A 12164-nucleotide genomic window follows, 5' to 3' on the forward strand; every position below is an offset into this window, starting at 1 on the left:
AAAAAAAAAAAAAAAAAAAAAAAAAAAAAGCCAGTGTCAACTTTTGAGCACATCAGTCAGAGTCCTCTACAGAACTTGCTGGAACACAGACTGCCCACCCATCCCCAGGGCTTCTGAGGTAGTAGGCCCAGGGTAGGGCCTGAGTTTCTGCATTTCTAACAATTTCCAGGTGATGCTGGCCTAAGGCCCGCACTCTGAGAATCCTGGACTAAGATAAAACTAGAGGATACCCAGATCCGTGCCTTGGGGGAGAAGGATAGAGGAGCCTTGGAAAGAAGGAAGCATCTGCCTGGAGTGTGGCTTATTCGCGTGCGTGTCTCCAATGTCATCTGTCAGGAAGCCCACTCGATTGTTTTATTCTTGTGTCATTGTGACTCTTGCATTGATTCTCTCCAATGGCATGGATCCCAGTAATTACATGCCCTATATTGTGAAATTCTTTTGTTTTTGTTTTGTTTTGGAGATGGAGTCTCGCTCTGTCGCCAAGCTAGAGTGCAGTGGTGCGATCTTGGTTCACTGCTACCTCCACCTCCTGGGTTCAAGGGATTCTCCTGCCTCAGCCTCCTGAGCAGCTGGGGCTACAGGTGCGCACCACCATGCCTGGCTAATTTTTGTATTTTTAGTAGAGGTGGGGTTTCACCATGTTGGCCAGGATGGTCTTGATCTCTTGACCTCGTGATCCACCCAAAGTGCTGGGATTACAGGCATAAGCCACCATGCCTGTCCTATATTGTGAACTTCCTGAAGGATTGGGACTGGAGGATTCACTATCGCTGGGGCTCTCTCTGCCTCTTCTCTTTCTCTGAAACCCCGAGGGGCCAAGTGCTTTCTACAACCTAAGACATTTGGGATTCCCACATGAGCCCGTTTTCTTGTTCTTCTTAGCACCTTCACGCCTGTTCTTCCCTCAGTCCAGAAGGCCCCCTCATTCCAGTACCTCTCTCAACCGCTTTCTCATAATTCCTGGGTGCCTTTCTAGATCCCCCGCGATCTGCACTGGGGCCTGCCCATCTCCTTTGTGGTTAGCTGCACCCCAGCAGGGCACCACCACGCGAGTTTTGAGCATCTCTCGGCTTGTTCATGCCTGGTGTCGTCAGATTTACCCAGGACACAGTCGTGGTTGAATTTCAAACAATAATTGTAGTGCACGCATGTCCCAAGTGGCACTTGGTGTGTGTGTATACTGGAAAATCATCTGGTGTTTATCCGGAGTGCCAAGGTAACTGGCATCTGTATTTTCGTTTCTTAAACATGGCAGCTGTCTTCGGGCCCCTTGGTGTCCTCTGAGGACAAGGACTCCTTCTGTCCCCACCGCTGGTCACTGCTGTTACCCTAAGGCTCGTGTGCCCTCAGTGCTCCCTGGTGCTGGGCACTGTGCTGGGAATTTCATACTCACTGTTTCCCTTTTTTTTTTGAGATAGAGTTTAGCTCTGTCGCCCAGGCTGGAGTACAGTGGCTCTATCTCAGCTCACTTCAACCTCTGCCTCCGGGGTTCAAGCAATTTTCCTGCCTCAGCCTCCCAAGTAGCTGGGACTACAGGCATGTGCTATCACGTCTGGCTAACTTTTTTGTATTTTTAGTAGAGACAGGGTTTCACCTGTTGGCCAGGCCGGTCTTGAACTCCTGACCTCGAATGATCCACCTACCTCAATCTCCCAAAGTGCTAGGATTACAGGCCTGGGCCACCGTGCCCAGTCTCACTTTCCTTTATCCCACAGCAGCCCTGTGGATTGGCTGTTATACCCTTAGCCCCCCACATTCCAGGGGAGGAAACTGAGGCACGGGTAGGCTTTGGTCAAATATGTTGAAGAAATGCACATCTGCATGAGCCCTCTAACAGGGAAGATGATTAGGGTCTAACGCAGTCCAAGTTCGCAATGAGCGGAATCCCAGGGCTGGACGGGAGGGTGTCACAGCAAGGCTGGGCTGAGAGAGGCTTTTCGCCCGGAGGTGCTGCTGGCTCCCTTGCTCTGGAGTGAGCTCACAGCTTTTTTCCTGCCAACTCACCTTTCAGCAAGGGTCATATGTGCACTTTGTGGTCCGCTCGGGAGCCTCTGGTAGGTGAAACATCAGTCCTGAGCTGCGCTTGTTTGGTGCAGCGTCTCTCAGAAGTGTTTCTCTTCTAGGCCGTTTCCTTGGGGCTAGGGAGGCTCCACTCACCATTGCCTGTGTGGGTCTATCTGCAGCAGGCACATAACATCTTGGGGGTTCCAAAGGAGGCACAGACACAGGAGATGGATGTGAAGTAGGTAGGACCATGACGTCCATAGAGACAGGAAGCAGATGAGTCGTCCCAGGGGCTGGAAAGGGTATGAGGAATGCCTGCTTCCTGGGCACAGGATTTCCTCTCAGGTGGGGGATGCGGGGGTGGCTGAAAGTGTTTGGGGATAAGTTTCACGTGGTGCTTGCACAACATTGCCAAGGTACTAGATGCACTGAACTGTATGCTCTAAAACAGTTAACTTTTTGTTATGTGGATTTCATCTTATAAAAAGCTTTAAAAAAGAGAAACACAAAAGAGAAGGGGGCCAGGCACAGTGGCTCACGCCTGTAATCCCAGTACTTTGGGAGGCCGAGGTGGGCGGATTACCTGAGGTCAGGAGTTTGAGACCAGCCCGGCCAACATGTTCAAACCCCGTCTCTACTAAAAATACAAAAATTAGCCAGGCATGGTGGTGGGCACCTGTAATCCCAGCTACTCGGGTGGCTGAGGCAGGAGAATGGCTTAAGCCCTGGGGGGGCAGAGGTTGCAGTGAGCCAAGATCGCACTGCTGCGCTCCAGCCTGGGTGACAGAGTGAGACTCAGTCTCAGAAAAAAAAATAAATAAATAAATAAGGTTTGGTTCTGCCCAAATCAGATGTGATGGAGAGGGAGAATTATGGACACTCTCTGACCTTTACCAGGATGCGCCACTCTCATTACAAAACGAACACTTGCGATTCACAGTGGACTGATGTCTACAAAGTTACAAGAAGCTACAGCCTCGGACCCTTCAGCCCCACAGTCCTGGGGCAGCTACCGCCATCTCTCCCATCTGTGAATGCACATACGTGCCGTTATGGTCAAGGCGTGTCCTCCCAAACACATGAAGCCCTAACCCCCGGTACTTGTGAACGCAGCCTTATTTGGAAATAGGGTCTTTGTCCATGCAGTCAAATTAAAAAGAGGTCACACTAGAGTTGTGTGGGCCCTAACCTAATGACTGGGGTCTTTATAAGAGGAGCAGACAGAGAGGCTGGGGTATACAGCCATGTGCTGGCGGAGGCAGAGACTGCTGTGATACATGCACATGCCGAGAAAGCGGAAGACTGTTGGCCACTGCCAGAAACTGGGAGAGGAAGGGAAAATCTTGCCTGCAGGGTTCAGAGGGAACTTGGCCCTGCCAGCACCTCGATTTCAGAGTTTTAGCTTCCAGAACTGAGAGAATAAATTTCAGTTGTTTTAAGCCACCCAGTTTGTGTTGGTTCTTTGTTACAGCCCTGGAAACCAAGCAGCCACGGGAAACTCACACAAAGTTGAATTGAAACTGTTTCCAATTTCTTTTATGTGACTCCCTTTCCCTCCCCTCCCCTCCCCTCCCCTACCTTTCCCTCCCCTCCCCTTCCTTTCATCTTTCCTTCCTTCCTCTTTTTTTTTTTTTTTTGTAAACAAAACTAGGATTATACTATAACCATTGTTCTGCAAAAGGTTTTTTTTTTTGATGACATCAGTGACGTCTCCTTAGGTCAAATCATAGAACACCTCTTTTCTCTTTAATGTTATACTATTTAATTTTGTATTTTGTGTTAGAGAATTCCAATCACATGCAGAAATAGACGGAATAATGGAATGAGCCCACATGACTCTATTACCCAGTGCCAATGAGGGGAGCCCATCTTGACTCCTCTCTACCCCAGAGAGGAGGCTTCAACACAAATCTCAGGCTTCCTAGCATTTCATCTATAAATATTTCTGCATATATATGGCTAAAGATAAGAACTCTTTAAAGTATCACAATTACCATTATCATATCATAAAATATTAACAATTAGAGAAAAATCAAATATTGGCCAATATTGAGGTTCCCTTGGTGGGCTCCTAAACACGGCTTCACGCTGGTTTATTCAAATAGAGACTCAAGTGAGGTCCCAGTCTGTGCTTGGCTGGGGTCTCTGATGTTTCTCTGTGTCTGCAGGTTTCATCCTTGTGTTTTTTGTTTTGTTTTGTTTTGTTTTGAGAAGGAATTTTGCTCTTGTTGCCCAGGCTGGAGTGCAGTGGCGTGATCTCGGCTCACTGCAACCTCCGCCTCCTGAGTTCAAGTGATTCTCCCACCTCAGTCTCCTGAGTAGCTGGGATTACAGGTGCCTGCCACCACACCCAGCTAATTCTTGTATTTTTAGTAGAGACAGGCTTTCACCATGTTGGCCAGGCTGGTCTCGAACTACTGACCTCAGGTGATCTGCCCACCTTGGCCTCCCAAAGTGCTGGGCTTGCGGTCATGAGGCTGTGCGCCTGGCCCATCCTTGTGTTTTTGTTGTAGTTTATATGCTGGGGAGGCTGGGCTGTGTGTCCTGCCGTTCCCACAGTCCAGTGATCGTGTCCCCGTGGTGTCATTCCACGTGTCTATTATCTCCAGTATTTCCTGTAAACTGGTGGATGGGCCTTGACTAGAGGCTTGGTACAACTCAGGGGATGTTTTTGGCTGCCTGACAGCGTAGGTGCATTACAGTTGATCAGCCTTCCCCACAATTTACCCTGAGTTTGTTTCCAGTTTTTGAGCGCATCAGCTTCAAGGTGGGCCATTCTGGGTCATGGCAATGTGCTGATTAGCAGCGGGCATGCGCCCACTTGGAGAGAAACCGTCAGTGTGTGCTCGGGTTGGGTACAGGGGTAGGGGTATACCAGAGTCTGCAGTTTCTGGAAACAGAGTGGGCGATCCTGTTTCCAACAAAGGATACATTAAGTGCCATTTAGATTATGGAGCTGTGTGATCGGAATCACCCCGGGGCAGATTAGACCCCGGCCCCTGTGCATTCTTAATAAGATGAGGGGGGTGCCCAGGTGAGCATCCCAGGTAGAAGTCCCCCAAATGCAGGGCAAGGAGTGGCAGCATCCACGAGCTCAGTCACCAACCCAGGGACTGTGTTTCCTGAGAGTCGCGAGACTGGAGTGAGGCAGAGCGAGCCCTCACTCACGGTGTATTGGGTCCAGGGCTATGTCCTGGTGGCCTTGAAACACAACAGTGACCTGGAGACCTGGCTGAAGTGGGTTGAGAAGTGGATGGGAAATGAAAAGGTAGAGACAGCAAGTGTAGACACTGCTTCTAAAGGCTCGATGTTGGCAAATGAGGAAGGAGCAGCTGTATTTCCAATGCAAGGCCCAGAAAAGAGGTTATGTTTAGAGTGGAAACCCACGCTGAGATGTTTATGCGAGGAGCTAGTGAGAGGGGGATGAGGATAGAGGATGGGAGGCTAGTGAATGGGAGGCTATGGGTGTGGGGGCAGTGGGGGTGGAGGGGGCTAGGACTGACACAGGTGGGACCCAGGAGAGAGTCAGGAGGACAGTTTCTAGGTGGTGAAGGGAGTTCCTGCCTGCAGCTTGTAAATGGCTTAAAAAAAAAAAAAAGTGGGCATGGTGGCTCACGCCTGTAATCCCAGCACTGTAGGGGGCCAAGGTACGTGGATCACTTGAGTCCAGGGGTTCAAGACCAGCCTGGGAAACAAGGTCAAATTCTTGTCTCAATTAAAAATACCAAAAAAAAAAAAAAGGCCTGGTGTGATGGCACACACCTGTAGTCCTAGCTTCTCAGGAGGCTGAGGCGGAAGAATCAAATCGCTTGAGCCTGGGAGGAGGAGGCTGCAGTGAGCCCAGATCATGCCACTGCGCTCCAGCCTGAGCAACAGAGCAAGACTCTGCCTCAACAACAAAAAACAAAATTCTTATTTTATTGAGGTGAAAATCACATAACAAAATCAACCATCTCACAGTAAACATTGTAATGGGATCTAGTACACTTACAATGTCATGTGGCCACCACTTCTATTCAGTTCTGAAAGATTTGAAAGAAACCCTGTACCATTAGCAGTTTCTCCCCATTCCGCCTTCCCCAGTCCCAATCTGCTTTCTACTCCTATTAATTTGCCTGTTCCGGGCATTTCCTGTGAGTGGAATCACATACAGTGTGGCCTTTTGTGTCTGGCTTCTTGTGCTTAGCGTGATGTCTTCCAAGTTCATCTGTGTTGTAGCAAGTGTGTTTCCTAGGGCTGTGGTCACCGAGTACCAAAAATGTGGTGGCTTAAATGTAAATGTATTGTCTCACAGTTCTAGAAGCTAGAAGTCAAAACTCAAGGAGTCAGGAAGGCTGTGCTCTCTCTGGAGGCGCCAGAGGAGAATCCGTTCCATGCTTGTCTTTGAGCTTCCGGCATGGCCAGCAATCCTCAGCGTTCGTTGACCGCTGGACACATCACTTCAGCCTCTGCCTCCATCATCACAGGGCTGTCTCCTGCGTCTCCACATGGACTTCCCTGTGTGCATGTTTATCTCTGTGCAAATTTCTCCTTTTTGCAAGAACATCGCTCCTATTCGACCTCATCTGACCTTGATCACTTCTGTAAAGACCCCATCTAGATAAAGTCACATTATGGTGTACCAGGTGTTAGGCTTTCAAAGAACAGTTTTGCAGAGGCCACAGTTTAATAACATCCGCGTGCATCAGTATTGCATTCCTGTTCAAGGCTGAGTTGATGCTCTGCTGTCTGGATGGATCACATTTTGCTTCTCCATAATCCGTGGATGGGCATTGGGCAGTGTCTGACTTTTGGGTGTGATGAACTGTGCTGCTGTGAGCAGAGCCCCTGTTTCCAGTACCGTTGGTTACAGAGCTGGGAGTGTGTAGGTGGCTTTTACTCACAGAGGGAAGTCGGAGGCTGCATCCTCTCCCCTTTGGGCTCTGGACTCTGCCCCCCGCAGTCACAAAACACAGGGGAGTCAGGGAAGTCTCGGCAGCCAACCCTCCCTGCCCTCCAGTGTTACTGCAGCATGGCACCCTGTCACCCCATGACCTCCTCAGCCCATCTGGCTCATTCTCCAGGAACATGTGGGTGGACAGCCCTGGGCCTTCAGGTGTCCAGAGCACCTGAGAAAGGTTGGGGGCGCCTGCTACTCCCGTCCTCAAAGGCAGGGGAATGGGTGCCTTTGATCCTTTTCTTCTGGATTTCCCCTTCCTTCCTTCCTTCTCTTTCTTTCAACAGCATCTTACTCTGTTGCCCAGGTTGGAGTGCAGTGGCGTGATCTTGGCTTATTGCAACCTCCGCCTTCCAGGTTCAAGCATTTCTCCCTGACTCAACCTCCTGAGTAGCTGAGATTACAGACACCTGCCACCAAGCCTGGCTAATTTTTGTATTTTTACAAAATACCATGTTGCCATTTTGGCCAGGCTGGTCTTGAACTTCTGACCTTAGGTGATCCGCCTGCCTCCGCCTCCCAAAGTGCTGGGATCACAGGTATGAGCCACCGTGTCTGGCCCTTTTCTTCTGGATTTTTATTGTGGTAAAATATACATAACATAAAATTCACCATTTTAACCATTTTTAAGGGTATTGTTCACTGGCATTAAGTGTATTTCCATTGTTATGCAACCATCACCAATATTTGCCTCCAAAACTCTTTCATCTTTCCCAAAGAGACTCTGTAGTCATTAAACACTAACTCCCCAGCACCTGGTAACCTCTGCGCTCCTTTCTGTCTCTGTGAGTTTGACTATTTTAGGTACCTCCTGAAACTGGAATCCTATAGGATTTATCCTTTCGGGTCTGGCTTATTTCACCAAGGCATAATGTCTTCAAGGTTCATCCATGTTGTAGCATGTGTGGGTTCTGGGTAGTCACATTGAAGGTAGTTGGACTCTTATCCTGAGAGCACTGGAATCTCTGCAAGTGTTTTCAAGCACGGGGCGTGTGTCTGTGTGTGTGTCTGTGTGTCTGTGTGTGTGTGTGTGTGTGATGGGATTTACATGTTTCAAGCCAGGCACGGTGGCTCACACCTGTAATCTCTGCACTTTCGGAGGCTGAAGCGGGCAGATCACCTGAGGTCAGAAGTTTGAGACCAGCCTGGCCAACATGGTGAAACCCTGTCTCTACTAAAAATACAAAAACAAATTAGCAGGCCGTGGCAGTGTGTGCCTGTAGTCCCAGCTACTGGGGAGGCTGAGGCAGGAGACTTGCTTGAACCTGGGAGGAGGAGGCTATGGTGAGCCGAGATCACACCACTGCACCCCAGCCCGGGTGACAGAGCAAGACTCCATCTCAAAAAAAAAAAAAAAAAAAAGGCAAAGGAAAAGTGAATTCGGTGTAGTGAGTCAGAAATGGCAAGGCTAAGGGCAGCTGAGGTCGTGCGGGGGATGGGGGGAGTGCCAAGCCCCCAGCCTGCCTCCACCTGTGGTGTGAGCAAGAATCAAGCACTTTATTTGGTACAACAGAACCAGATCTTGAGAATAGGGGGGAAAAGTCTTATTGTGGAATCCACATTTTTCTTTGAAGTAACTCTACAAAGAATGCAATGTTGACTTAAGGAAGACTCCCAATGCATGGCTAAGCCTGCTTAAAGATCTGTGTAATCGCTGCTGTGCTCCTGGGCAGTGGGCATGAGTAAGAAGCAGCCCCGGGAAAACGAGGTGGCTAGCACAGCTTTTCTAAGCAAACAGGCATGTGGGAGGAAATGATTTGGGGTTGGGGAGGATGGCTGGCAAGAAGGAAGAGAGGGCTTTGAAATCTCTGTTACAGCTAAAGGAGGAAGTTACTCAATACCTCTCCTGCTTCCTCCTTCCCAGTTTCCAGTAACCTGGTGGAAAAGGAAAAGATTGTTATCACGTCCTAGCTATCAGGACACTAGGAATGGTTTTGCAAAAATGCCTCACACTTTCCTGTTTCTGAGGTCTGCTTTGTATTAGCAAAGCCTCCCAAAACCTCCAGGTGTCTCACGTGGCTTCTTTCCAGGCCCATGGTTCTCAACACAGAGTGCTGGGACTTCCAGAACTTGGTTGTGTTTCCCCTCCACTTTTCTTGGGTTATGTAAAATGTCTCATAGAACCAGGCTGTGATACTGCCTATCATCAGCAGGAGGCACTCTCTGCAATATGGTGCATACTTGATGGAGAATCCTGGAAGTCCGAGGCTCAGAATTCTAAATCTGTATATTGTTGCCCTACTCTGTCCGCTTACAAGTTTCAATTCTGTTAATAAGTTTGCTCAGCCTGCGCAATATAGGGAGAACCCTGTCTCTACAAAATATTAAAAAGTTAGCCAGGCATCACAGCATGCACCTGTGGCCCCAGCTATTCAGGAGGCTAAAGCAAGAGGATCACCTGAGACTGGGAGATTGAGGCTGCGGAGAGCTATGATTGCACCACTGCACTCCAGCCTGAGTGACCAAAAAAAAAACAACAAAAAACTTGCTTAAAAATAGATGCATCAGTATTAGCCAACAACTAACAATGGGAACCCAGATGTTCATCAACAGGAGAACAAATACATTGTGATCTACTCATACAGTGGAATACTAAGCTGCTGTGAAAATTAGCATACTATTGCTACATGCAACATCTTGTATAAATCTCACTAACAACGTTGAGTGAAAGCAATCAGACAAGAAAGCATGTATGAGTGTACACTGCATGTCAGCATTTTCGTAAAGTTCAAACCCCGGCAAACCGCATCTATGAGGATTGAAACCGTGACAGCATTTACCCCTCAGGTAGGTAGGTAGGCCAAGGGAGCATCTGGGGACCAGTCATATCTGTTTTTAATTTGGAGGCTGGTTATAAGGGTTAGTTTGTGAGCTGTACACGTATTCACACTTTGTGTGTATGTTATGCTTTAAAAAAAGCACATCTGGCTGGGCACAGTGGCTCACACCTATAATCCCAGCACTTTGGGAGGCCGAGGCAAGCGGATCACCTGAGGTCAGGAGTTTGCGACCAACCTAGCCAACATGGTGAAACCTCATCTCTACTAAAAGTACCAAAAAAATTAGCCGGGTGTGGTGATACGTACCTGTAATCCCAGCTACTTGGGAGGCTGAGACAGGAGAATCTCTTGAAGCCAGGAAGTGGAGGTTGTGATGAACTGAGATCATGCCACTGCACTCCGGCCTGGGTGACAGAGTGAGACTCCATCTCAAAAAAATAAAATAATAAAAATAGAAAATAAATTTAAAAATGCATCAGTACGAAAGTTCAATCTGCTAAACAGCAACCCTGCTCTTTTCACAGATTGATGAACAGAGTGAGCTGAAAGCTATCGAGAAAGAGAAGAAGGTGACAGCCCTGCCCCCCAAGGAAGCCTGCAAATGCCAGAAAGAGGATTTGGCCAAAGCGTTTTGTGTAAGAATTGAATTTGCATCTGGTGCTAATTGTGATAAGGTTTTATGTTTAAAAGAAAGCAACACAAATCCCTGAACAGTGCTTTGAAATTCTGTGTTATAACCAATTTTGTCATCAAGGTTGGAAAATATTGTTGATGTTGAATGGTTCAGATTCCACAGGTAGAGTATCAGTACTTGTCAGTAGAGCTCATGTTCACTAGGCCCTTACTGGAAGACGGCATCCTTTTAGACACTGTACGCTGCTTCTCTTCAGCCTCATATTTCTTGGCAAAAACCTGAAGGGATGAAAGATGAAGCTGAGATGCAGAAAGTAGCCACAGTCCAGTGTTAGAGGTAGCACAGCCCAGCGTGGAGTCCAGCTGTTTCACATCAAAGCCCAAACTCTTCATCATCCGGTATTCCCACCTGTTGTCTTTTATAATCCGTGGAGTTGCCAGGTACTAAAACCAAATTCTCCCAAGTTTCTCAAGTGAGTTTGAATTCCTGGCCAGTGCAAGACAAGAAACATTTGCATCACACACAAATGTGTGTGTGTGCACGTGTGCGTGCATGTGCGTACTCATGACCACTACACTTGGGAGAGCAGATAAAAAGCCCCCAGTAAAAGGGCACATGCTACAATTTCAGAAAGTTGGAAGCCAATGTTTGATGTGTCTTTTCTTGAGAGTAACTCAAATCTGTTAAAATTTAAGTCCTGTGTATTAGTATTTGGAGAGGGGGAGGAAGCATTTCTTCTCTGCCTAGACATTGTCCCTACCTAGAAAATGAGCTAGATTTTCTTTCACTATTCAAAAGAATCTAGAAATCAGTTCTGTTTTCCCCGTTTTCTCTACCAGCAAGTAGTTTGCTTGTTATGTGCTTTTTAAAAACAAGGATACTTTTGTTGTGACCAGAACAACAAAGTTTCCTTCCATTATTACTCATAAATCAACTGTATTTAATGAATTTGTTTACAGAAAGAACTTGAATGGTATTGGGCACAATATAATTGTTTTAGCTACTGTTTCTTTTTTAATTTTTGTGGGTACATAGTAGGTATATATTTATGGGTTCCAGAGATACAGTGTATCTCTGTATGCCTTTGATACAGGCATCCATTGTGTAATAATCACATCAGGGTAAACAGGGTCTCCATCACCTCAAGCATTTATCCTTTGTGTTACAAGTCATCCACTTACACTGTTTTAGTTATTTTTAAATGTACGATTAAATTATTTTTGACAACAGTCACCCTGCTGTGCCAGCAAATACTAGGTCTTATTTATTCTTTCTTACTACATTTTTTGTACCCATAACCCTCTCTACTTTCTCCCAACTACCCTTACCAGGCCCTGGTAACCATCCTACTATCTCCATGAGTTCAGTTATTTTAATTTTTAGCTCCCACAAATCAGTGAGAACCTGCAAAGTCTGCCTTTCTGTGCCTAGAGGTCACTGTTATTTCACTTAATATAATGACCTCTAGGTCCATCCATATTGTTGCAAATGACAGGATCTCATTCTTTTTTATGGGTGCATAGTACTCCATTTTGTATATGTACCACATTTTCTTTATTCATTCATCTGTTGATGGGCACTTAGGCTCCTTCCAAACCTTGGCTATTGTGAATAGTACTGCGATAAACATGGGAGTATAGATAGCTCTTCAATATTCTCATTTCCTTTCTTTTGGTTATGTATCTAGGAGTGGGATTGCGGATCATATAATAGTTGTATTTTTAGTTTTTAGTTTTTGTTTTGTTTTGTTTTGTTTGAGACAGAATCTCTCTCTGTTGCCCAGGCTGGAGTGCAGTGGTGCGATCTC

The 12164-nt window shown here is 47.1% G+C and overlaps 1 protein-coding gene across 1 annotated transcript in view; it reads left to right on the forward strand.

Annotated features, from left to right (window-relative positions):
* ATP2C2 (ATPase, Ca++ transporting, type 2C, member 2) overlaps nt 1–12164 on the forward strand; it is a 93222-nt gene that overhangs the window by 19145 nt on the left and 61913 nt on the right. Inside the window, exon 2 of the mRNA XM_011972285.1 lies at nt 10248–10358. Within this exon, the coding sequence (XP_011827675.1) occupies nt 10248–10358 (111 nt within the window). The remainder of the gene's footprint in view (nt 1–10247; nt 10359–12164) is intronic.

This window comes from Mandrillus leucophaeus, unplaced genomic scaffold (genome assembly GCF_000951045.1).
Source record: "Mandrillus leucophaeus isolate KB7577 unplaced genomic scaffold, Mleu.le_1.0 Scaffold10, whole genome shotgun sequence".
NCBI lineage: Eukaryota > Metazoa > Chordata > Mammalia > Primates > Cercopithecidae > Mandrillus > Mandrillus leucophaeus.